This window comes from Staurois parvus, unplaced genomic scaffold (assembly GCF_062004578.1).
Source record: "Staurois parvus isolate SC_StPar_1 unplaced genomic scaffold, SC_StPar_1.0 ptg000620l, whole genome shotgun sequence".
In the NCBI taxonomy this organism is placed as follows: domain Eukaryota; kingdom Metazoa; phylum Chordata; class Amphibia; order Anura; family Ranidae; genus Staurois; species Staurois parvus.
Window position 1 is genome coordinate 50,643 of NW_028318416.1, and position 27,911 is coordinate 78,553.

Below are 27,911 nucleotides of genomic sequence, written 5' to 3' on the forward strand. Positions count from 1 at the left end.
AGACAATATTTACTTGTCACAGAGTTAAGGTCTAACCGCTTCTCGACTGCCCTATATTCAAAAATACTGCTACAGGGTGGCACGGGTGCACAAAATCACGTATATATACGTGATTTTGCAATTCCAGGTAGGGGGCACATCCTACACGCGCCACAGCTGTCAATCACTGGGTCCTGCCAGGCGATTACTGAGGATCTCCAACGCGGAGGAGAACTGTTTTGTTTACTAACAGTTCTCCACCCTGTCAGCTCGGGTACACTGCACAACCATCCAAAGCAGTGTGCTTACAGTGAAACACACAGACATTCCCCCAAACTCCCTGCACACAGTTAACCCTTTGATCGCCCCTCATGTCAACCCCTTCCTGCCCAGTACCATTTTTACAGTGTCAGTGCTTTTCTTTTAGCACTGATCACTGTATTAGTGTCACTGGGGATGTCAGTGACACCAAGTCACTTCCCACCAGTGTCAGAATGTCTAGCGCAGTCCCGCTATATGTCGCCGCCATTACTAGTAAAAATTTAAAAAATCCCAGTATATATACCACCATTTGTAAATCCTATAACTTTCACGTAAACTAATTAATTTACACATATTGGGATTTTGTTTTAGCAAAGACATGTAACAGAATACATTTTGGCATAAAGTGATAATGAAATTTGATTTTTTAATTTCTTTTACTGTGCATGCTTAATAGCAAAAAGTCAAAATTATTGTTTTTTGTCTCAAAATTGTTGGACTTTTTTTTTAATAACGCAAAAAATAAAAACCGCACAGGTGATCAAACACCACCAAAGCAAAGCTCAATTCGTGGGGAAAAAAAAGGACTTAAATTTAATTTGGGTGCAGCATTGCATGACTGCTCAATTGTCATCTAAAGTAACGCAGTGCCATAATGCAAAAAATGATCTGGTCAGGAATGGGAGGGGAGGGGTAAATCAGGAGGGCGAGTGGTCCCTCTATAGTGTGTACTTTTCTCAATCCAGAGCTCTAGGTGTCATTTCTCTCTGCTGTCTCCTTTCTCTGCTATCAGTATGAGTCACTTCTGACAAGTTTTCCTGACACCAAGAGAAAAATGGTTGCAAGGGAGGGAGCTTTATCAAACTGACAGCCTCAGCTCTGTGTAATTTTAGCTCTCTGCCCCCTTTTTTCTGCACTCTTAGACAAACTTATACATTCAGCACTTTGAACAGATGTAGATAAAGGAAGACTGTAGATAAATAGGTGTAGCACACCCGTGGGTGTTAGCAATATATTGGTATATGATGTGGGTTTCACAGCTCTTACCTGTACCGACGACACAGCAGAATCCAATGAAACACACACTGGCTTTAAGAGATAAAATTCCCCTGGGGGATTTATTCCATCTAGAAACAGGGTTCAAATATCACCTATGACTCTAAGCGTAGTGAATCTTAGTAACCGTATTGGATAATCATGTATATTAACTTATAGACAAAAGCTGTCCTATACCAAACACATATATTAACAAGTATAAATGTTACTGCATAAAATAGTTACCAGCACTTAACTATAATGAGTGCCAACCCTCCCCTTGTCTCCTGATATCTGACCAGAACAAAAGTTCCAAAAATGCAGTCTCTAGATGGGGCCCGTTGGAGCTCTTTTTAACATAGGTGAACTGTTAAACAGAATGTGGCTGATTTCAGCAGCAAATCCTACAAAAATGTCTTTGAAAAATATAGTAGCAATCCTGGGTAAATGGCTTGTTCTCACTTCAGCACATATCTCTCATTTAGGGATTTCTCTGTTATTTCACTGTCTCCGATATATGTATTCAGACTTTGCAGACAAACCGAGGGAGACGACACACACTTTACTAGTCTCTGGTGCTGGTAAAATCAGTACAGCGACTTGGCGGGAAATTCCACTGGGTATCCCTCTCTGTGCCAGTGTGTTTCTAAAATGGCGACTCAGCAAAGTAACACCAACCTCATGGAGGGAGTTGCAGACAGCAGTACTCACGTCCTATATGATCTTTCACTCAGTTCAACTGTTCAGCCTCCTCTCAGTCCTCCAAGGTCCTGCAGTGCTGTCTCTGGTGTCCAACAATGACAACGGGTTCCTCTTTTCGCCCGCCCCTCTGCACTGACCTTCCTCTCCCCTCACCAAATCGTCTCCCCCTCCTTTTTCCTGTCCTCCCTCCTAGACTTCCTGTGCCAAACCGATCATAGAGCTGGATCTGGAGCTGTTGCTAGTGGCATCTTGTGGCCGAATAAGATATTGCATCAAATTCACATACGGTACTATAATGTCTGCAGTAATATTATTGGTAATAAGAGGTTGTTACATAGCTACAACTTATGTAGGAGGATTTGTTTAATCTCTGCTTATCGCCTGGGGCCAGTCACTTTACTAGGTATATGTAAGGGTATGCAACCACTTTAAAACGGAGCTCCACCCAAAAGGGGAAGTTCCGCTTTAAAGACTGCTCCCCATTAAGGATTGGCACCTTTGGGGGGCAGGGGGGAGCGCGTACCTGAATTTGATAGGTACCCGCTCCCACTTCCGGTCTGATCGCCTAGGTGATCGGAAGCGGAAGGTGTCCTCCCTCCCTCCCTGTAGTCTTTTGGGACACGTGACAGGTCCCAGAAGACTACAGTACCATTCAGGAAGCACAGTGCTTCTCGTGCATGCGCATTGGGTACCCGGCTATGAAGCCGCAAGCTATCACAGCCGGGTGCCCACACTGAAGATGCCGGCCTCCTGGAATTCAGGCGGGCTGGTGAAACGGGCTGCGGGGGACACACCGCGAGACCGAGGGACAGGTAAGTGGCTGTTTTTTAAAAGTCAGCAGTTTTTAAAAACTGTAGCTGCTGACTTTTTTCTTTTGACAGCGTGAGTGGAACTCCGTTTTAAGTTATATTCTTTTGTTTAGACATGAATCTAATGTGTAGTTTGGTGTAAGTGAAAGGTCAGCTTCAACCATACTTGGCTCACACCCATCATCTTGTATCTCTCTCTATAGGTGAGGGTCTGGTAGATCAGATTCTGCTGGATGAACTTGGACACTCACTGAGTCCAGAAATGACAGGTAAAAAACAACACGTGCACTGTGTCTGAACCTGAACATGACTCAATTTATGTAAGGTGTGGAGATGGTGTTGGGATATTTAAACTACAGTTGTACCATCTACTCCACTGAGAGCTGATGATATGAGTGTACCCAATACACTGAATCAGAATCCTTAAACATCACATTTTATTCCAAGTCCAGAAGCTCATTGCAGTGACACGGATCTATAAAACTGGATTTAATCAATGGACAACTGTATTGTCCTTTAACAACTGCAGCCTTCCAGCTCCAGATGTCAGTATGAGATAGCATCAGCCAACAGGTGTGTAAAAAAATATATGTTCACCATGTCAAAGATTTCAGAGTGACCACAAGGCTGGGAATCATACTGATTTGTTGCTGATTGAAATAGATTTGGAGTTGTTACTTGACAGTGAGGAACATACATAGATGTGTATTCCTAGTTCTCATCTGCAATGTTACTTAAAGGATCGCTGGTGCCATGCAGGTCTCCTGTAGACCTGTCAGTGTATCTGCTTGCTCGTACATCCCATACAGGCAGGCAGATACTTACTGACAGGAAGACTCAATGAACTACCATGGCGCTCCACAGCTCTGTGGTAGGTCATTGAGAACTACAAGCCGACAGCCTCAAAGGCTCTAGGAACTGGTAATGTTCTTGTTCACAAATTACTGTTTTTTTTAATTGTGACAGCTAGTAAGGAGGAGATGAACCCCTCACTAGCTGTCACAACGGGGAGCAGGAGCCCATCCATTCCTTACATGTTACATCCTGATTACAGTTGTAACATGTTACGAAAGGTAAATTTATATCCTTTAAAGTTGTTCTAAACTCTTAAGGTTTGTCACCTTAATGCATTCTATGCATTGAGGTGAACAACCTGTGCTGCAGCGCCTCCCCACCCCCGCCTTTTTCTTACTTGAGCCCAATCTGATCCAGCGATGTGCACAACAGCAGCAGCTCTAGCCTCTGTTTCCCTCTTCATTGGGCAGATTTATAGCAGCGAGACCCATTGGATCCCACTGCTGTCAATCAAATATTGTAAAAAGGGAGTGGAGGGGTGGGGCCAAACCACCCCCACTCTGTGTCAATGCACAAAGTGTCTTTCTGTGGGGGAACCAGCCAAAGAGGAGGGGACAGGAGTGCTGGACGGGGACCCCAGAAAGGAAAGATTGGGGCTGCTCCACGCAAAAGCATTACACAGAGCAGGTAAGTATAGCCATAAGTTATTTTTATTAAAACAAAAAAAACGAAAGGTTTAATATCACTTTGTGATTGTCAGACACTGTGCTGTAATAACATTAACACCCCGGTCACATCAAAGCTGATTTTGAGATCGTGCTACTTACAGGGAAGGCACACGATTTCAAAATTGGGTAACTTGCTAATTTCAGTTGCACTTTGCAAGCCATTTGGCACAGATGTCTATGTAAATCGCAACAAAAGTAGTGCATGTACTACTTTACAAATCAGTACGGCTCCGGCCAAGTCGGAACCGCTGCTATGACCGCTCTAATAGCGGACAATAGGGTGCTGCTTGACATGTGATTTCCAAGTCACCGGGCATGCAAATCACATGCCAAATTGCACCCAATGTGACCGGGGGCTTAAGTAGAGTTATGGCTGCACATTCAGAATATATCTTGCAGCACCTAATTATAAATGGCTCTCTACTTAAAGTTTTCTCATAGCCGTATTACAAAGTTTCACATGTACCTGAGTATCCTGCCAGTGGAGTCAACCCAATGCAACTTCCTGTGATGGGACAGCAACAATGTTGTGTGAATTCAGAGCATGGGTCACCACTTTTATGTAGGCTGTGAGTGCTTACTGTAGTGGGTTAAAAACAGTTAGGGGTGTGGCTATCAGCATTGTCATTACTGATTCACAACATTTCCATTTTACAACAGCTCAGAGTTGAACTAATGCTACAATCTGCAGTTAAAATAGACTTACATTGGTTGATATGAGAACACACGCTCATTCAACAGGAAAAAAATACACAGAAGAAGTAAAAATCTAAATTTAGGTAAGAAATACTTTACATTTAGGAAACCACTCTACCCGCCCTCTCTACCAAGGATTCAGACAATATAGAGGCTCCGATTAGCGAAATCAAGTTCCTACAAACCATCAGGGATGAAAAAGAGGAAACGGCCAGGCCTTGATGTCTCCTCTTTTACAAGACCCCACTGCTAGCCCCTATCCTTTCTAAGTCTTTTAATGCCATTGATGATGCTCACCCCCCCATCTTCACAGTTTTTACAGGCTCGTATTGTGGTACTGCCTAAGTTGGGCAAGGATCCCTCCATTTTTTTTTTTCCATAAAGTTTATTAATAAACTCAGAGCATACAATAGGTACAGGTAATACAAGGTATCAGTCGGAAATGCAATAGGAGATAATACACATACAGCAAACAAAAAGATACATAGCAATACATAGGCAAAGAATCAGACGTAAGTCATCCCAGGGAAAAGAAAACAGGGGAAAAATGATGAGGACATGCAAACGCAGGAACATTAAAGGCATATCTGGTCTCAAGCCCTTATTCAGCATATTGGAATCACAGCACTGGCAGGGTCGATGATATATATCCCCAGTTACCGAGCAGCAGCAAAGAGCAGGGCCAGTGAGTCAAAGGTATGCGCTGGAGATGTATACAGTAGGTGTGGAGGGGGGGTGCAAGGGCTTGTAGGATATGGCCTTGTACTTTTGATGAAACTGAGGTAACCCACTACAGGTTGCCAGCACGTGGTTAAAGGGTTCAGGAAAGGAGATATGTAAAAGTAAAACATATGTGCAGCTGGATTGCAGATAGGGAGTAGGGCTCCTATGCGTAGAGAAGTGTACCAAAATGGAAAGGGGAGAATGAAAGCTAAACTTTGAGTAGGAAAGCAAGGAAATGGGGATTAAGAATTTAAGAATAAGCATGAAAAAGAAGGGAAGAGAGGAGAAGAAGAAAAAGAAGAAAAAAAAAAAGGGGGATGGTGGGGGGTTGGGGAAGGGTCGGACAGGGAGGAGGTGTGGAGGAGTAGGAGGGTAGGTAAGTCACCTTTACTCAAGACTCCCAGGACATGAGAGATACACGCAACCCTGGCAGAAAAGCGAGCTGGGGACAGTTGCAGGCGTAGCAGGGTGCCAAGCGTAACTTGGTCCAAGCAGTACAGGACATTAAGACAAAGGACCTCAATCACAACCTTAAAAAAAACAGAGAGCCGATATATCGCCAGAAACACTACGGGGTATCAGAGAGGTTCAGAATCAGTTAGCAAGGCCCATGAAAGAACGATATTCAGGGTTATTCAGAGAAGAAGCAATCAGCTCTTCCATTTCAGCAATTCTGTTCAAACGTATAAACCAATCGCGCACTGTGGGGGGGTGAACAGACCCCCAGAGAACCGGTAAGCAGAGTTTAGCCGCGTTAAGCATATGCATAGCCAGAGATTTGAAATATAGATGTTTGGGAAGCGGAGTGTGGTGGAGGAGGAGTTGGGCTGGAGAGAACTCAATATCAAGAGTAGACACCGAAGAAGTAATACGATGTACCTCCTGCCAAAACTGCTGAACCATAAGGCAGTCTCACCAGATATGAAGAAGAGATCCAATAGGAGCCCCACATCTCCAACAATTACTAGGTCTGGATGGATCAAAATTATGGATTCTAGAAGGTGTATTGTACCAAAGTGTTGTGTTGTATCCGTTTTCTTGTGCCGAAACATTCAAGGAGCACTTATGAGAAAAGGTAAAGATTTGGTCCCAATTAGAAGAAGAAAATTCAATGTTTAAGTCTCTTTTCCAAGCTTTGCAGGCGGGAAGTGAATAGGATCCCTCCATATGTACCATTTTGGCCTATATCCCTACTAAATGTCAATTTAAAACTATTGTCCAAGATTCTGGTGATCCAACTCTCCCTCATTTTGCCTTGTGTCATTCACAAAGACCAGGTGGGCTTTGTTCTCAGACATGAGGCCAGGGACAACACTACCAAGACCCTACATCTTCTCTCCTACATTCATCAATGTAAAATCCCTGCTTGCCTTCTTTCGTTCAATGCGGAGAAGGCATTTGATAGGGTCTACTGGAACTGTCTGCGTCTCTCTCTGGAACAAATCGGCCTGGAATGTCGAATGGTATTAAACATCATGTCACTTTATTCATCTCCGTCTGCCTCGGTTTTGGTTAACAGTACCATCTCCAACCCCTTAACTGTTTTGTATGGAACTTGCCATGCATGCCCCCCCTCTTACCCTTACTATTTGTTATTGAACATTTATGCCAAGCAATTTACCAAAATGACTCCATAACAGGGATCTCTACCCCTTTGGCACATCACAAGTTTTCGCTATATGCTGATAACCTATTCCTATATGTTGAACAACCCATTTTTAGTATACTCTCTATTTTAATGGTATTTCACCATTTTAGTCTTCTCAGCAAATTTAAGCTTAATCTTTCCAAAACAGAAGTTATCAATCTTTCCTGATCTTCCAAATTTCTCACTCACCTTAGGCTTGAGGTGATTGTAGCCGTATTAGTGCATTTGCGACAGAAACAATTGAGTACTGTCCGTGATACTTTTTTTATTTGCACTAACGTACAATTTTGAGGACAAGCTTTCGGGGTATGTCCCCTTCTTCAAAGTCCAAACAGTACTATTACAAATCACAAAGTTTAAGCAGAATGTTAGAAGGGATTGAGAGAAAAAAAAAGGCTACAGATAAGATACATCAAAAGCGAGGGGGGGGGATACTACACTCACACAGAGGGGGTCAAGCTTCAGCTAATAGATAGTCATGAAACTGTTGGATAATGGTTGAGGAATCCCATGTCCAAGTTAAGGCTGTTATCTTTTGTGTCAAATAGAATTATCATTCTTAGTTCAAATGTTTTTCTTCCCTGGATGGATTTGAATTTTCCTTTCAGAACTAAAACATTGAGCTCTTCCATAATGTGGTTTGGTTGTGTGAAATGGTGTCCTACAGGTGTGCAGAGGTCATCTTCTTTATGTTCCTTGATGGTATGTCTGTGCAAATTCATCCTTGTTTGCAACTTCTGTCCTGTTTCGCCAACATAAGATCCTTTGCTGCATTTTCTGCACTGGATAAGGTACACAACATTACTGGAGGTGCAGCTGTATGATCCAGAAATATTGAAGATCCCTTTTGAGTGTCTGACACTTTTTGATGGATTGATTTGGTTGCACAGTTTGCAGCGTTTTTTATTGCAGGGTTTGCTTCCATTATTTGTGATATCATAATCAGAAGGAAGTTTCCTACTGATTAGTTTATTTCTGAGGTTGGGGGGTTGTCTGAAAGCCAGTATTGGGGGTTGCTGGAATATTTCTTTCAGAGTTCCATCCTCTGTTATGATGGGTTGTAAATCTTTGATTATTTTTCTTATTCCTTCTAGTGCTGGGTTGTATGTGGTGACTAGAGGTACACGGTTGTTTGTTTTTTTCTCTTTGTACTGAAGTACATTTTCCCTTCGGGTTCTCAAGGCTGTGTTTATGCCGGTGTTGATAGTTTTATCCTTGTAACCTTTCTTATGGAAGGAGTCTGCTAGTGTCCCGAGATGTTTATCTCTGTCTCTTGGGTCAAAACATACTCGGTGGTATCTAATGGCCTGACTGTGTATGATGGCACGTTTCGTGTGTTGGGGGTGGAAGCTAGAACTGTGGAGGTAGTTGCATCTGTCAGTGTGCTTCCTGTATATTGAGGTGTGAACCATTATCCGACAGTTTCATGACTATCTATTAGCTGAAGCTTGACCCGCTCTGTGTGAGTGTAGTACCCCCCCCCTCCCCCCCTCGCTTTTGATGTATCTTATCTGTAGCCTTTTTTTTTCTTCTCAATCCCTTCTAACATTCTGCTTAAACTTTGTGATTTTTAATAGTACTGTTTGGACTTTGAAGAAGGGGACATACCCCGAAAGCTTGTCCTCAAAATTGTATTAGTGCAAATAAAAAAAGTATCACGGACAGTACTAAATTGTTTCTGTCACTCACCTTAAGAAAATTGTCCTTTTCAATGGCTGTCTAGGGTTATAGACTATCTGGACGCTGCAATTCCCTCCCGCCTTCTAGATTTATACACTCTTAATTAAAGTCCTCTCCTAACCAAAATTCACAGGAACCTGGAATCCTGATATAGTCAGCAGATTCCATAGTTCGGGCAGATTAATATTCTGAAAATGGATACATTACCCAAACTCCTTTATACAGGTGAAACTCGAAAAATTAGAATATTGTGCAAAAGTGCATTTATTTTAGTAATGCAACTTAAAAAGGTGAAACTAATATATGAGATAGACTCATTACATGCAAAGCAAGATAGTTCAAGCCGTGATTTGTAATAATTGTGGTGATGATTATGGCTTACAGCTCATGAAAACCCCAAATCCACAATCTCAGAAAATTAGAATATTACATGCAATCAATAAAACAAGGATTGTACATAGAACAATATCGGACCTCTGAAAAGTATAAGCATGCATATGTATTCAGTACTTGGTTTGGGCCCCTTTTGCAGCAATTACTGCCTCAATGCGGCATGGCATGGAAGCTATCAGCCTGTGGCATTGCTGAGGTGTTATGGAAGACCAGGATGCTTCAATAGCGAGCGACCTTCAGCTCTTCTGCATTGTTCGATCTCATGTCTCTCATCTTTCTCTTGGCAATGCCCCATATACTCTCTATGGGGTTCAGGTCAGGCGAGTTTGCTGGCCAATCAAGCACAGTAATCCCACGGTCATTGAACCAGGTTTTGGTGCTTTTGGCAGTGTGGGCAGGTGCCAAGTCCTGCTGGAAAATGAAGTCAGCATCCCCATAAAGCTCGTCTGTGGAAGGAAGCATGAAGTGCTCCAAAATCTCCTGGTAGACGGCTCCATTGACTCTGGATTTAATGAAGCACAGTGGACCAACACCAGCAGATGACATGACTCCCCAAATTAACACAGACTGTGGAAACTTCACACTGGACTTCAAGCATCTTGCAGTGTGTGCCTCTCCATTCTTCCTCCATACTCTGGGTCCTTGGTTTCCAAATGACATGCAAAAGTTGCTTTCATCAGAAAAGAGGACTTTGGACCACTGGGAAACAGACCAGGTCTGTTTTTCTTTAACCCAGGTAAGACGCTTCTGACGTTTGTTGTTCAGGAGTGGCTTGACAAGAGGAATACGACATGTCCAGGATCCGTCTGTGTGTGGTGGCTCTTGATGCACTGACTCCAGCCTCAGTCCACTCCTTGTGAAAGTCCCCAACACTTTTGAATGGCCTTTTCCTGACAATCCTCTCCAGGCTGCGGTCATCCCTGCTGCTTGTGCACCTTTTTCTTCCACATTTTTCCCTTCCACATAACTTTCTATTAATGTGCTCTGATACAGCACTTTGGGAACATCCAACTTCTTTTGCAATTACCTTTTGAGGCATTCCCTCCTTATGGAGGGTGTCAATGATGGTTTTCTGCACAACTGTCAGGTCAGCAGTCTTTCCCATGATTGTGATTCCTACTGAACCAGACTGAGAGACCATTTAAAAGACTCAGGAACCCTTTTCAGGTGTTATGGCTTAATTAGCTGATTAGAGTGGGACACTTTGAGCCTAGAATATTGCACCTTTTCACAATATTCTAATTTTCTGAGATTGTGGATTTGGGGTTTTCATGAGCTGTAAGCCATAATCAGCACAATTATGACAAATCATGGCTTGACCTATCTTGCTTTGCATGTAATGAGTCTATCTCATATATTAGTTTCACCTTTTATGTTGCATTATTGAAATAAATGCACTTTTGCACGATATTCTAATTTTTCGAGTTTCACTTGTATATCTCAGAATATTCCTATTTCAGTCCCGCCTACTTTTTTCCAACTATTTTTTGCCATCAACGTTTCGCTAGATTAAGGTTCCATTTTCTTTGAAATCAGAAAGTTCAAGGGAGGTGTACCTTCCAAACTTTAAACTTTATCACACGTCAACGTTACTGGCACACATTCTTGAATGGTTCACATGCCATTTTATTAAGGCCTCTACTTTATTAAAACAAGATATGTCTCCAGTAGACCTGCAAGCCTTGCCATGGGTCTATGGGCATTCTTTATGCACCTTTGCTTGTTTCTCCTTTCTGATTGTAGCGATGTTCAGAATGTGGTAAAGACCAGTTGGTCTGTTTCTGCTTTCTACAGATCCGAGCCCATTCTTGTCTCTTTGTGATAACTAGAGATGAGCGAATCGAACATGGCGAAGTGGAATTCGTTTCGAAGATTAGGAAAAATTCGATTCGCCCCGAATCCGAAATTTAGCAAACTTCGGATGCACAAATCAAATTTTTCCTAAAATGGCGGGCGACATGTGTGGCGACGGAGCGGGGATCTCTGGGAAGGCGCGCAGACAAGGCGCGTGACCCATAATGCATTCATTCATGACATGTGATCGCATTAGCCAATCAGCAGCCAGCCAGCCAGCACTGTGTAATGGTGGAGCTATAAATCGCGGCCATCTTAGAATTCTCCATTAGCCTCCGGTCATTCAAGAGAGACAGACCTGTGTGTATGCAGGAACAGAGTTAGGGCCACAGAGACTTTAGGGCCACAGAATCGTTACTCAGGGACACAGAAGTTTTACTCAGGGACACAGAAGTGTTACTCAGGGACACAGAAGTTTTACTCAGGGACACAGAAGTTTTACTCAGGGACACAGAAGTAATACTCAGGGACACAGAAGTGTTACTCAGGGACACAGAAGTTTTACTCAGGGACACAGAAGTTTTACTCAGGGACACAGAAGTGTTACTCAGGGACACAGAAGTGTTACTCAGGGACACAGAAGTGTTACTCAGGGACACAGAAGTGTTACTCAGGGACACAGAATTGTTGCTCAGGGACACAGAAGTGTTACTCAGGGACACAGAAGTGTTACTCAGGGACACAGAATTGTTACTCAGGGACACAGAATCGTTACTGAGGGACACAGAATCGTTACTGAGGGACACAGAATCATTACTGAGGGACACAGAATTGTTACTCAGGGACACAGAAGTGTTACTCAGGGACACAGAATTGTTACTCAGGGACACAGAATCATTACTGAGGGACACAGAATCGTTACTGAGGGACACAGAATTGTTACTCAGGGACAGACACAGAATTGTTACTCAGGGACACAGAATCGTTACTCAGGGACACAGAATCGTTACTCAGGGACACAGAATTGTTACTCAGGGACACAGAATTGTTACTCAGGGACACAGAATCGTTACTCAGGGACAGACACAGAATTGTTACTCAGGGACACAGAATAGTTACTCAGGGACACAGAAGTTTTACTCAGGGACACAGAAGTGTTACTCAGGGACACAGAAGTTTTACTCAGGGACACAGAAGTTTTACTCAGGAACACAGAAGTAATACTCAGGGACACAGAAGTTTTACTCAGGGACACAGAAGTTTTACTCAGGGACACAGAAGTGTTACTCAGGGACACAGAAGTTTTACTCAGGGACACAGAAGTGTTACTCAGGGACACAGAAGTGTTACTCAGGGACACAGAAGTGTTACTCAGGGACATAGAAGTTTTACTCAGGGACACAGAAGTGTTGCTCAGGGACACAGAATTGTTGCTCAGGGACACAGAATTGTTACTCAGGGACACATAATTGTTACTCAGGGACACAGAATCGTTACTCAGGGACAGACACAGAATTGTTACTCAGGGACACAGAATAGTTACTCAGGGACACAGAAGTTTTACTCAGGGACACAGAAGTGTTACTCAGGGACACAGAAGTGTTACTCAGGGACACAGAAGTTTTACTCAGGGACACAGAAGTTTTACTCAGGAACACAGAAGTTTTACTCAGGGACACAGAAGTTTTACTCAGGGACACAGAAGTGTTACTCAGGGACACAGAAGTTTTACTCAGGGACACAGAAGTGTTACTCAGGGACACAGAAGTGTTACTCAGGGACACAGAAGTTTTACTCAGGGACACAGAAGTGTTACTCAGGGACACAGAATTGTTGCTCAGGGACACAGAAGTGTTGCTCAGGGACACAGAGGTGTTACTCAGGGACACAGAATCGTTACTCAGGGACACAGAAGTGTTACTCAGGGACACAGAATTGTTACTCAGGGACACAGAATTGTTACTCAGGGACACAGAATTGTTACTGAGGGACACAGAATTGTTACTGAGGGACACAGAATCGTTACTCAGGGACACAGAATCGTTACTCAGGGACACAGAATTGTTACTCAGGGACACAGAATTGTTACTCAGGGACACAGAATCGTTACTCAGGGACAGACACAGAATTGTTACTCAGGGACACAGAATTGTTACTCAGGGACACAGAATTGTTACTCAGGGACAGACACAGAATTGTTACTCAGGGACACAGAATTGTTACTGAGGGACACAGAATCGTTACTGAGGGACACACAATTGTTACTCAGGGACACAGAATTGTTACTCAGGGACACAGAATTGTTACTCAGGGACACAGAATTGTTACTCAGGGACACAGAATTGTTACTCAGGGAAAGACACAGAATTGTTACTCAGGGACACAGAATTGTTACTTAGGGACACAGAATCGTTACTCAGGGACAGACACAGAATTGTTACTCAGGGACACAGAATTGTTACTCAGGGACAGACACAGAATTGTTACTCAGGGACACAGAATTGTTACTCAGGGACACAGAATTGTTAATCAGGGACAGACACAGAATTTTTACTCAGGGACACAGAATTGTTACTCAGGGACATATAATTGTTACTCAGGGACACAGAATTGTTACTCAGGGACACAGAATCGTTACTGAGGGACACAGAATCGTTACTGAGGGACACAGAATTGTTACTCAGGGACAGACACAGAATTGTTACTCAGGGACACAGAATTGTTACTCAGGGACACAGAATCGTTACTGAGGGACACAGAATTGTTACTCAGGGACAGACACAGAATTGTTACTCAGGGACACAGAATTGTTACTCAGGGACACTAGAATTGTTACAGAGGGTCACAGAATCGTTACTGAGGGACACAGAATTGTTACTCAGGGACAGACACAGAATTGTTACTCAGGGACACAGAATTGCTACTCAGGGACAGACACAGAATTGTTACTCAGGGACACAGAATTGTTACTCAGGGACACAGAATTGTTACTCAGGGACACAGGATCGTTACTGAGGGACACAGAATTGTTACTCAGGGACAGACACAGAATTGTTACTCAGGGACACAGAATTGTTACTCAGGGACACAGAATCGTTGAATTAAAGAGTATGTCAGACAACACGCAGAGGAGTGGCAGAGGAGGCAATGTTTTAGGAGCGAGCAGACGTGGCAGCAGAGGAAGGGGTCGAGGCAGCACTAGTCGCAGCCAGAGGCCAGTGCTCCCGGTGTCATCCAGCGGTCGTGTCTCCACCGACAACCCTGCCGTCATCGATTGGTTGGCTCGGTCGTCTTCCTCTTCCCAGGTCACCTCTGACACCTACAGCCAACGGTCGGTGGGTACGTCAGACACAACCGTTAGTTGGCATGGCCCGGGAGCAAGCCCACTGAAATCACGTGTCCTCTACCTGCCCCTGTCCTTTGGTGTTCCCTCACCAAGCAAAGTATCGCATGCTGTGGGCTCAGCCCCACTGTACAGTGAGGAAGAGCTAACAGAGGGCGGTCAGGAACGGGGGGAGACATCCGCCTCTTCAGCAGCCAGGCGAAGAAGTACTGGCGAGGAGAGTGGCTCGGTAGCCGGTCTAGAGACAGGACTGTCTCCTGACCCACACGCAGCCAAGGGGGCTAGTAGTGAGGCGGAGACCCTAATTGATGATGAGGAGGCTGATCGCACTTGGCAGCCTCGTCGTCATCAGGCTATTTCTTCCGCATCATCAGGAGAAGAGGGTGCCAGCTTGGCAGCGAGCAAAACAGTCGGTGGGTTGCCCAGGAGGCAGCAGGGTCGCAGCAGTGTCAGTGGAGGCAAACGGCCACGGAGTAGAGCACCAGCTCCACTGCAGCCTACCACCACGGCCAGTAGTGGTGCCGGTGTGCACGGAGGAAGTAGCAGTCAGCCAGTGAGGAGTAGCGGGGGCAAAGTTTCCTACTCGGCGGTGTGGCAATTTTTCGTCAAGCCGCCCGAGGAAGTAAACGTAGCCGTATGTCGACTATGTGGCCAGAAAGTCAAGCGTGGCCAGGGGGCCCATGTTGGGACTACAGCGTTGCGTCAGCATATGCAGCGTCACCATTTGGTGGCCTGGGAAAACCGTGATAAAGATACGGCAGTTCTGCCTGCCCCAGCCCCCGCTCCATCACCCGCTCCGTTACTTGCTCCGTCACCCGACGTCAGTCGCCCTCTATCAGCCAGTCAAGGCTCAAACACCTCTGCTGAGGGGAGTTGTCGCTCGTTGGCATCTTCCGCTCGTTCAGATGCTCCTTCTCCTGCTACTCCTCTTCACGGATTCCGTCAGCAGTCTTTCTTGGAATCCGTTTCCAAGAGACAACAGTTTGCGAGCACACACCCGACGGTGCAGAAGCTGAACGTCCTCCTGTCCAAGTTGCTGGTGCTGCAGTCCCTCCCTTTCCAAGTGGTGGACTCAGCACCTTTCCGAGAAATGATGGCTTGTGCCACGCCGCGGTGGAGAGTGCCAAGCCGGCATTTCTTCGCCAAAAAGGCAGTGCCAGCCCTGCATTCACATGTAGAAGAGATGGTGGGCCAGTCTTTGAGCATGTCGGTCTCTGCCAAAGTGCACGGCAGCGCCGACGTGTGGAGCTGTAACTACGGTCAGGGACAGTATATGTCATTTACGGCCCACTGGGTGAACGTGGTGCCGGCACAGCCGCACCAGCAAATTGGACAGGTCACGCCGCTTTTGCCTCCACGTTTGCACGTCCTTGGTCTAGCAAAGATGTCCGCCTCTACCACCTCTTCTTCCGCCGTGTCTTCAGCCGCCACCCCCGTGCCAAGTCCCATTACCCGACCGGCATATCACATGTGCAGGGCGCAACGGTGTCACGCTGTGCTGCACCTGGTATGCCTTGGCGAACGTAGTCGCACAGGGGAGGAACTTCTGAGTGTAATGAACAGAGAAATCGACAGATGGCTGTCTCCGCGCAAACTGAAAATCGGAACCATGTTGACCGACAACGGAAAGAACATGGTGTCTGCTCTGCGTCAAGGAAGGTTGTGCCATGCGCCATGCATGGCTCACGTGTTCAATCTGGTTGTCAAGCGGTTCCTAAAATCCACCATCCCACTGCAAGACATCCTTAAAATGTCACGTAAACTTTGCATGCATTTCAGCCATTCCTACACCGCAAAGCACACCCTCCTTGAGCTGCAGCGGCAGAACGGAATTCCACAGCATCGCCTGATCTGCGACGTTGCAACAAGGTGGAATTCAACCCTACACATGTTAGACCGCCTTTACGAACAGCGAAAGGCCATCACCGATTTCCTGATGTTACAAGCGGATAAAGGTACTCCCCTGTGTAACTTCGATGTCAGCCATTGGCAGCTCATGCGTGACACCTGCCGCGTGCTCAGGCCCTTTGAGGAGGCCACGCTATTCGTGAGTCGGCAGGACTATGGGATGAACGACGTCATTCCTCTGTTGCACGTCCTGGAACAAATGCTGTTAACAATGGCTGGTCAGGGTGCGGTAGACGTGGCGCACAGATCTCAACGCCACATGACCCCTGTGGGGGCAGGACAGGAAGAAGAGGAGGAGGTAGAGGAGGACATTGGTGCTCAGGAATTATTGAGTGAAATGGGTGGTTTTTCCACTCAGCGGACAGGAGTGGAGGAGCAGGAGCATCTGGTAGAGGAGGAGGAGGAGACAGAGGACCCAGACGCACCGTGGCAGTATGCTGTGGAGATGGAGGCAGGGAGTCCCTCGCATTCCTTGGCACAAATGGCCCATAGCATGCTCGGTTGCTTGCGTAGCGACAGCCGAATAATAACCATCAGACAGAGGGATGACTTTTGGCTGTCCACCTTGTTGGACCCTCGCTACCGTTCAAAAATGGTGGCCTTTTTCACACCTGCTAAGAGGGAGGCCAAAATAACGTACTATGAAAACCACCTATGTAGTCAGTTGGTCTCTGCCTTTGTGCGCCAACGTCCATCCTCAGACACTGTGGGCCCTGTGCGCTCGCGTTCCGCTGCCATGGCAGCAGGGGAGGGGTGGGGTGGTAGGAGCAGTGGCAGCTCCACCAGCAGCGGCTGCCTCAGTCTGCAGTCGATGATGAGTAGCTTTCTTCACCAGCGCAGTGAGGAAACTACTAACCAGCCGCAGCAGCAGCGGCAGCATCAGGTGGACCTGGAGCAGGAGCTCAAACAACAGGCTTGGGCCTACTTGGACAGCACCCTGCCAACCGAGGTAGACAATCCCCTTGACTACTGGGCAACGAAACTTGACCTTTGGCCCCAACTAGCTAAATTTGCCCTTGAAAGGCTGTCATGCCCGGCCAGTAGCGTGGCATCGGAGCGCGTGTTTAGTGCGGCAGGAGGTATTGTAACTCCGCGGAGGACACGACTGTCCACCCAAAGTGTGGAGAGACTCACGTTTGTGAAAATGAATCAGGCGTGGATTAGTCTGGATTTCAAACCACCAGTTCCTGACACAACTGACTAAATCCGCCATGAATCATGCCCCAAACATGTGCCACTTTCAGGTCTCCTCACACTGCTGGTGGGTTCCATTTTGTCATAGGGTGCTGGCAGATTACGGGCCTCCCATTGCTGCTGCCAGGCCCGTAATCTGCCATGGGCCCCTGTACCGCCTCCTCATGCTGCTGCCAGGTCCACAGTGTCTCATGGGTCCCTGTACGGCCTCCCATTGCTGCTGTCTCCATCGCCACACTCTGCCATGTGCCACTTTCAGGTCTCCTCAAACTGCTGGTGGGTTCCATTTTGTCATAGGGTGCTGGCAGATTACGGGCCTCCCATTGCTGCTGCCAGGCCCGTAATCTGCCATGGGCCCCTGTACCGCCTCCTCATGCTGCTGCCAGGTCCACAGTGTGTCATGGGTCCCTGTACGGCCTCCCATTGCTGCTGTCTCCATCGCCACACTCTGCCATGTGCCACTTTCAGGGCTCCGCACACTGCTGGTGGGTTCCATTTTGTCATAGGGTGCTGGCAGATTACGTGCCTCCCATTGCTGCTGCCAGGCCCGTAATCTGCCATGGGCCCCTGTACCGCCTCCTCATGCTGCTGCCAGGTCCACAGTGTCTCATGGGTCCCTGTACGGCCTCCCATTGCTGCTGTCTCCATCGCCACACTCTGCCATGTGCCACTTTCAGGTCTCCGCACACTGCTGGTGGGTTCCATTTTGTCATAGGGTGCTGGCAGATTACGGGCCTCCCATTGCTGCTGCCAGGCCCGTAATCTGCCATGGGCCCCTGTACCGCCTCCTCATGCTGCTGCCAGGTCCACAGTGTCTCATGGGTCCCTGTACGGCCTCCCATTGCTGCTGTCTCCATCGCCACACTCTGCCATGTGCCACTTTCAGGTCTCCTCACACTGCTGGTGGGTTCCATTTTGTCATAGGGTGCTGGCAGATTACGGGCCTCCCATTGCTGCTGCCAGGCCCGTAATCTGCCATGGGCCCCTGTACCGCCTCCTCATGCTGCTGCCAGGTCCACAGTGTGTCATGGGTCCCTGTACGGCCTCCCATTGCTGCTGTCTCCATCACCACACTCTGCCATGTGCCACTTTCAGGTCTCCTCACACTGCTGGTGGGTTCCATTTTGTCATAGGGTGCTGGCAGATTACGGGCCTCCCATTGCTGCTGCCAGGCCCGTAATCTGCCATGGGCCCCTGTACCGCCTCCTCATGCTGCTGCCAGGCCCGTAATCTGTCATGGGCCCCTGTACCGCCTCCTCATGCTGCTGCCAGGTCCAGAGTGTGTCATGGGTCCCTGTACGGCCTCCCATTGCTGCTGTCTCCATCGCCACACTCTGCCATGTGCCACTTTCAGGTCTCCTCACACTGCTGGTGGGTTCCATTTTGTCATAGGGTGCTGTATGGCCTCCCATTGCTGCTGCCAGGCCCCTAATCTGCCATGGGCCCCCCTACCGCCTCCTCATGCTGCTGCCAGGCCCGTAATCTGTCATGGGCCCCTGTACCGCCTCCCCATGCTGCTGCCAGGTCCAGAGTGTGTCATGGGTCCCTGTACGGCCTCCCATTGCTGCTGCCAGGAGACAGCAGGGTCGCAGCAGTGTCAGTGGAGGCAAACGGCCACGGAGTAGAGCACCAGCTCCACTGCAGCCTACCACCACGGCCAGTAGTGGTGCCGGTGTGCACGGAGGAAGTAGCAGTCAGCCAGTGAGGAGTAGCGGGGGCAAAGTTTCCTACTCGGCGGTGTGGCAATTTTTCATCAAGCCGCCCGAGGAAGTAAACGTAGCCGTATGTCGACTATGTGGCCAGAAAGTCAAGCGTGGCCAGGGGGCCCATGTTGGGACTACAGCGTTGCGTCAGCATATGCAGCGTCGCCATTCGGTGGCCTGGGAAAACCGTGATAAAGATATGGCGGTTCTGCCTGCCCCAGCCCAGGGTTCCATTTTGTCATAGGGTGCTGGCAGATTACGGGCCTCCCATTGCTGCTGCCAGGCCCGTAATCTGCCATGGGCCCCCGTACCGCCTCCTCATGCTGCTGCCAGGCCCGTAATCTGTCATGGGCCCCTGTACCGCCTCCTCATGCTGCTGCCAGGTCCACAGTGTGTCATGGGTCCCTGTACGGCCTCCCATTGCTGATGTCTCCATCACCACACTCTGCCATGTGCCACTTTCAGGTCTCCTCACACTGCTGGTGGGTTCCATTTTGTCATAGGGTTCTGGCAGATTACGGGCCTCCCATTGCTGCTGCCAGGCCCGTAATCTGCCATGGGCCCCTGTACCGCCTCCTCATGCTGCTGCCAGGTCCACAGTGTGTCATGGGTCCCTGTACGGCCTCCCATTGCTGCTGTCTCCATCGCCACACTCTGCCATGTGCCACTTTCAGGTCTCCTCACACTGCTGGTGGGTTCCATTTTGTCATAGGGTGCTGGTAGATTACGGGCCTCCCATTGCTGCTGCCAGGCCCGTAATCTGCCATGGGCCCCTGTACCGCCTCCTCATGCTGCTGCCAGGTCCACAGTGTCTCATGGGTCCCTGTACGGCCTCCCATTGCTGCTGTCTCCATCGCCACACTCTGCCATGCGCCACTTTCAGGTCTCCTCACACTGCTGGTGGGTTCCATTTTGTCATAGGGTGCTGGCAGATTACGGGCCTCCCATTGCTGCTGCCAGGCCCGTAATCTGCCATGGGCCCCTGTACCGCCTCCTCATGCTGCTGCCAGGCCCGTAATCTGTCATGGGCCCCTGTACCGCCTCCTCATGCTGCTGCCAGGTCCAGAGTGTGTCATGGGTCCCTGTACGGCCTCCCATTGCTGCTGTCTCCATCGCCACACTCTGCCATGTGCCACTTTCAGTTCTCCTCACACTGCTGGTGGGTTCCATTTTGTCATAGGGTGCTGTATGGCCTCCCATTGCTGCTGCCAGGCCCCTAATCTGCCATGGGCCCCCCTATCGCCTCCTCATGCTGCTGCCAGGCCCGTAATCTGTCATGGGCCCCTGTACCGCCTCCTCATGCTGCTGCCAGGTCCAGAGTGTGTCATGGGTCCCTGTACGGCCTCCCATTGCTGCTGCCAGGAGGCAGCAGGGTCACAGCAGTGTCAGTGGAGGCAAACGGCCACGGAGTAGAGCACCAGCTCCATTGCAGCCTACCACCACGGCCAGTAGTGGTGCCGGTGTGCACGGAGGAAGTAGCAGTCAGCCAGTGAGGAGTAGCGGGGGCAAAGTTTCCTACTCGGCGGTGTGGCAATTTTTCATCAAGCCGCCCGAGGAAGTAAACGTAGCCGTATGTCGACTATGTGGCCAGAAAGTCAAGCGTGGCCAGGGGGCCCATGTTGGGACTACAGCGTTGCGTCAGCATATGCAGCGTCGCCATTCGGTGGCCTGGGAAAACCGTGATAAAGATATGGCGGTTCTGCCTGCCCCAGCCCAGGGTTCCATTTTGTCATAGGGTGCTGGCAGATTACGGGCCTCCCATTGCTGCTGCCAGGCCCGTAATCTGCCATGGGCCCCCGTACCGCCTCCTCATGCTGCTGCCAGGCCCGTAATCTGTCATGGGCCCCTGTACCGCCTCCTCATGCTGCTGCCAGGTCCAGAGTGTGTCATGGGTCCCTGTACGGCCTCCCATTGCTGATGTCTCCATCACCACACTCTGCCATGTGCCACTTTCAGGTCTCCTCACACTGCTGGTGGGTTCCATTTTGTCATAGGGTTCTGGCAGATTACGGGCCTCCCATTGCTGCTGCCAGGCCCGTAATCTGCCATGGGCCCCTGTACCGCCTCCTCATGCTGCTGCCAGGTCCACAGTGTGTCATGGGTCCCTGTACGGCCTCCCATTGCTGCTGTCTCCATCGCCACACTCTGCCATGTGCCACTTTCAGGTCTCCTCACACTGCTGGTGGGTTCCATTTTGTCATAGGGTGCTGGTAGATTACGGGCCTCCCATTGCTGCTGCCAGGCCCGTAATCTGCCATGGGCCCCTGTACCGCCTCCTCATGCTGCTGCCAGGTCCACAGTGTGTCATGGGTCCCTGTACGGCCTCCCTTTGCTGCTGTCTCCATCGCCACACTCTGCCATGTGCCACTTTCAGGTCTCCTCACACTGCTGGTGGGTTCCATTTTGTCATAGGGTGCTGGCAGATTACGGGCCTCCCATTGCTGCTGCCAGGCCCGTAATCTGCCATGGGCCCCTGTACCGCCTCCTCATGCTGCTGCCAGGTCCACAGTGTGTCATGGGTCCCTGTACGGCCTCCCATTGCTGCTGTCTCCATCGCCACACTCTGCCATGTGCCACTTTCAGGTCTCCTCACACTGCTGGTGGGTTCCATTTTGTCATAGGGTGCTGTATGGCCTCCCATTGCTGCTGCCTCCACCGCCACACTGTGGCTCCACACTCTGGTTTTGGCCCCGTGACTGCCCAAATGAGTGAAGTGTGCGGTGATTCTAAGATCGACGGCACTCATCTGCATGTCATACTGACTGACAGTATTATTTCTCTTCCCCAGCAGACTCCAAGGGCATTTAAATTAAAGGTACAGTGTTCTGCACTAATATAAAGGCTCTCTGAAGCCTAGAAACACCCTTTTATAAGTTAAATTTGCAGCGAATATATTCGACTCAAATCGATTTTTTTCCACGAATTCGCCGAATCGAATTTTTGAATAATTCGCTCATCTCTAGTGATAACCCTAAACTGCCTGGTAGCCTTGAGACATCTGCTTTTGGGTCTTAAGTTAGATCAGACTGGCCTACTGCAAGTTCATTTGTTGACCCTTCATCTGGGGTTTTGTCCTCCCATGCAATTGTCACTCTGAAATGGCTCACCCAGCTTCAGCTCTCAGCTTTCTGTGCATGCCTGTACTCTTCTGGCCAAGTACATAGACCCTCCACTGAATTTGGGAAACTATGTATTCTTCTGGAGGCCCCCCACTGCCACACTCTCTCCACTGTGTATTAAGATATTATATTTAATTCCCACGGGACCTTACCTATCATTACTACATTGAGGAACAATATCTGGATCATTGGATACAAGATCTGAGGAATGGCAAATGGCTTTTACATTTACTATTATTAGGTCTTCCATACTACAAAACTACAAATTGATTTCCAGGTGGTATAAGGACCCTCGTCTCTTTGCACCATATTTTCCTGACAACCCCAGATGAATGTTGGCGTTGTAACAATAGAGGGTCGTATTTGCATATTTGGTGGGAATGTGATTTTATCTATTCATTTTGGTGCAAAATTTTCCAAATATAGATTTACAATGAGTCTCTCACCCCATCCTCCTAAAATTGCCCTTTTATCTATCCTACCGGGATCCATTAGTTCACAAAAGGATCTTCTACTACAATTTTTTTCTATCAGCTGCCAGGCAGCTCATGTCTAGATGCTGGAAGTCAATATCCACCCCTCTAACCTAATGGGTAGACATAGTGAATGATATTGTGTTGGTGAAGGAGATACAAGCAAAGGAGAAAAATACTTGGAACAAATTTAAAACCCTATGGGTACATTTGGATGCACTACTCCGCCTCGGACTTGCTGAAAATTCTTACTACAACTTAATAACTGGTTTTCACACATACTTGCATGCAGCGGTAGCTGGGTTGCCACCTCTGTTCCCAGGTGAGGTTACAGTTCTCAGGTCCTATTTCATTTCTTCATTGTACAACCTACTTACCTTGTTTTTGTTATCTCTATGGTAAATCCTTGGGAAGTTCAGCTCCATACCCTCCTCTCTTTTTTTGCCTTCTTTCTTCTCCTCTTTACCATTTTTTTTTCTTAATGCCTATATCTCTGTTGTATTCAATTACTGAAATACTGGCATGAGCTCCTCTTGCAACATTCTCATTTGCAACTTTTATGTGCCCCTGTTAAGAGGGCTTAGGGTGCCCTCATGCTTCTCTACCTCTCTGGATGTATTTGTTTATTATTGCCACTTAATATCTTGTTATCTGTATCAATATACCTTTACATCACCGTGATGTAGTAACTGTTGTTTTGTTTTACTGAAAATTGTAGTACAAATACATTCAACCTAAAAAATACATTGCATATGTGAGCGGAATGAAAAATAGCCAGTTAGGTGCTGTCCCAGTCGGGAAGGTAGGAGTTAGTGCTATTCCTAGCTCTTTGGTCTTTTGGCGGGTTCGCCATGGGCCCAGTCAACTTATCCCGTTTAAGTGAGAGACAGTGGTCATGAACTGGGCCAGCCGGCTAGGGTCAGTTCGAGTTGGGTTCCCTCTTACAACATGTTCCCAAAAAAGGTATAGTGGAGAGCTAACACCAATGCCCAAAAGGGGGTGAAATGGAGAAAGACACCCGAAAGGAGCAGAAGGATGTCGCTCATTACTACCTGGATTTAAAGTCATCAGAACGTGGGGTTTGCCCTGAAGACAACTGCCCTGGAAGAATGCCTCTAATGGACTCATACAGACACTACCTTTGCAGGTATGCTTGGGCAGCACACAACCTGTACTTAGAGTTAGGGAATTAGGGAAGAATTATTTATTTGAATGTTACACTCTGTAATTGCCCTTTTTTACCTAAGTAAACTGTTTGAAACATTGTCCTTGCCTGGTCTGAACACATAGGGGTATGAAAACATTGGTGTGGAGTGGAGCAGTGTGAAGACACAAGTGGTTACCTAGGGCAAGGCAGTAGAAAATGCCCCAACGTCAGTAGGAGTAAAAAAACAGTGCTTGTAGTCAGTGGAAGGAGGAATAGTGCCCCATCATTAGTATTAGTTGGAGGTACAGTGCGCCATCATTGGTATTACTAGGAGGAATAGTGACCCATTTTTGGTATTACTAGGAGGAATAGTGACCCATAATTGGTATTATTGGGAGGAATAGTGGCCCATCATTGGTATTATTGGGAGGAATAGTGGCCCATCATTGGTGACAGTGGGAGGAATAGTGGCCCATCATTGGTGACAGTGGGATGAATAGTGCCCCACCATTGGTGACAGTGGGATGAATAGTGCCCCATCATTGGTATCAGAGGAAGGCATAGTGCCCCATCCTTAGTATTAGTTGGAGGAATAGTACTTAATTGTTTATATCAGTGGAAGGAATTGTGCCCCATCATTAGTGTCAGTGGAAGGAAAAATGCCCCATAGTTGGTGCCAGTGGAAGAAATGGTACCTCATTGTTTGTGCCAGTTGGAGGAATAGTACTCCAAAAGCCGAATAGAGGCAAGCAAAAGGCCACAGTTTGGAGACCACTGACCTAGGGTAACAGAAGTTTTACAGCAGCAACCTTCAGGGCCCTGGTGCAAGATACAATGAAGGGCTCCCCTGACCCCCTTTACCTCTGTGTTCGGGACCCTTTACTTCCATCATGGGGCCCTTTATTACAGTCCTACAGTGACACCCTTTCAAATGTTCTGCAGTGGGCCCCTTTGCTTCTGTCTTGGGTAGGGTTGCCACCTTTTCTTCAAGCCAAACCCGAACATGGTGCACATCAAATTTTTGTAGTATACACCATACATATGCACTCACTGGACACTTTATTAGCTACACCTGTTCAATTGCTTGGTAACACAAGTTGCTAATCAGCCAATCACATGGCAGCAACTCAATGCATTTAGGCATCTAGACGTGGTGAAGAGGATTTGCTGAAGTTCAAACTGAGCATCAGAAAGGGAAAAAAGAGGATTTAAGTGACTTTGAACATGGCATGGTTGTTGGTGCCAGACAGGCTTGTCTTCACATTTCCAAAACTGCTGATCCACTGGTATTTTCATGCACAAGCCACTTTAGGGTTTACAGAGAATGGTCAGAAAAGAGAAAATATCCATTGAGCTGCAGTTGTGTGGAGGAAAATGCCTTATTGATGTTAGAGGAGAATGGACAGACTGGCTGCTGTGACATTCAGATGGTATGGTCAGAATTTGGCGTAAACAAAGAAAGAAAGCAAGACTCTATTATTGCTTTGTATCAATTGTCCATCAGAGTCCACAGAGCGCCCCTTACATTGGAGTTACAAACACAAAGTGCTCCTTTAACCAGAGTCCACAGAGCGCCCCTTACATCAAAGTCCACGCAGTCCCCTTACATCAGAGTCGTAGAGTTCTTTATTACATCAAAGTCCACCCAGCCCCCTTACATTAGTGTATTCACTGGAAGGCAGGAGAGAGAAGGGAGGGAGGGGGGAGACTTAATTCACAGACAGTGGATAGAGGGTGAGCCTACTCACCTCGGGGTGGAGGCAAAGACATCAGCTATTAGCAGAGCCGTCTTTAATGTTGATTGGACCCTGGGCAAATATATTCTCGCCCCCCCATGCAATTTTGCTCTCCACCCCAACATCCTAAAAAACAAACATACACACACATAGACTTGTCTCAAAAACTTTAATAATGAAAATATAAAGAACTGGTCCACACTCACTGATTGGTCCAGGCTCACTGACTGGTTGCTAAAGATTACAGCATATCCTTACTGCTCACTGATTGGTTGCTAGACGTTACTGCACATCATTACCACTCGCCCATTGGTTGCTAGAGGTTACTGCTTATCAATATCACTCACTGACTGGTTGCTAGAGGTTACAGCACATCATTACCACTCACTGATTGGTTGCTAGAAGTTACATCTAAATCATTACTGCTCACTGATTGGTTGCTAGCGGTTACAGCACATAATTTTCTTCACTGATTGGTTGCTAGAGATTACAGCAGCTCATTGTTGTTCACTGATTGGTTGATAAAGATTACAGCACATTTTTACTGCTCACTGATTGGTTGCTAGAGGTTACATCACATCAATATTGCTCATTGATTGGTTGCTAGAGGTTACAGCAGATCACTAATGTTCACTGACTGGTTGCTAGAGGGAGGGCCAGTGCAAAAATGTGTCTACACTGGCAAAGGTGCATTTTGCTGCCCCCCACCCCACTGTCCTCTTGGGCGTGGTTGGATTAAAATGAATATTGGGCATGGCTTAATACAATGTAGATTCTGAATAGAAACAATGAAGAACTCTGAGATTTAGCCCAAATTAAATTCACCAACTATACACACAGTCCCCCTTTCACCTGCACACTGTCCTTCTCTACACACTGCACACCCTATGCACACTGCCCCCTTTTCCTCTGAAAACATTGCCCCCTGTCCACACTGCTCTCATCTGCACAAATCTCCCCACCCCAGTCCCCTGCACACATTGCCTCCTACCACCCACCGGTACACATTGCCCCCTCTGTGTAAACACTGCCCCATACACATTGCCCCCTGCAAACATGGGGGGGGGGGTTAAATGATACCTTCACTTTTTAACAAAAAGTAATAAGTGCACTTTTTGTACAGGCAAAAAAAACTTGCATTTACTATTTTTGTTTTAGGAACTTGGAAAGCATTGCACCAGCTGATCGCCTGTTGCCATGCAGATCTCCTGCAGACTAACAGTGTATGCTTTACCATGTACCGGCAGGCAGTTTGACACTGACAGGAAGAATCAATGAACTACCACAGCGCAACAGCACCGTGGTGGAATGCCAGGGCCCGCTGGCAACTGTGACCTTTGTGACCCTATTAGTTCTGCCATTGCAGCAGCCTGTCGTAGCCTGTACCTGTTATAGGTGGAACAGCCTCTAGCAGTGAGGGAGATATTGTCAGCACTCTTTCCGCCAGTGGTCTGTTTTCCAGAACAATGGGAGTAGATTCATGCCACATAGGTTCCTATCCTGTACAGAGATACTGAAATTCAAGAGTTATGTTCACGTGTTTAGCCCATGCAAGATGCACGGGGAGGCCCACTCTGCTACTGGGGAATGGTAGTGGAAACGCTGGACAGGTGGATGTGGACAAGGCTCAGCATGTTCCTCCTAAATGGAAGTTACTGAGAAGGTGTACATTGTCATGTGGACCTGAGAGTTAACTGGAGAACAGTTATGGTCCAAACTTACACAGTGTACGTTCATCTCTGAGAATAAAGGCCCACCTTAAGGATTAGTATTCTCCTATGGCAGCCTCAGCCTTGTCCTGGGGCATTATTAAAAATGGCACAAAGCAAAAGGCACCCTATGTGTAGTAAAATTACCCTGTACAAGGTGCCTAGCATAGCTAGAAGAACCACAGAGGGTTGACCCTTGCTTGACACCTGAGGATGGAAACATGGAGGATGTGACAACCACCCTGTCACCCTTACACCCCTTACCCCCATTACACATATATTGAAAGATTTTTATCCTAAAAATAGGACTGACCAATTCTTTTTTCCCATATCTTT

General features: G+C 47.5%; 1 protein-coding gene across 1 annotated transcript in view; it reads left to right on the plus strand.

Moving 5' to 3' along the window:
• Window positions 1–27,911, plus strand: part of LOC149449398 (NACHT, LRR and PYD domains-containing protein 3-like) — a gene marked incomplete at its 5' end in the record, with an annotated part of 75,203 nt that overhangs the window by 44,296 nt on the left and 2,996 nt on the right. The window contains one exon of the mRNA XM_089693291.1: window positions 2,990–3,055. Coding sequence (XP_089549417.1) covers window positions 2,990–3,055 — 66 coding nt within the window. The remainder of the gene's footprint in view (window positions 1–2,989; window positions 3,056–27,911) is intronic.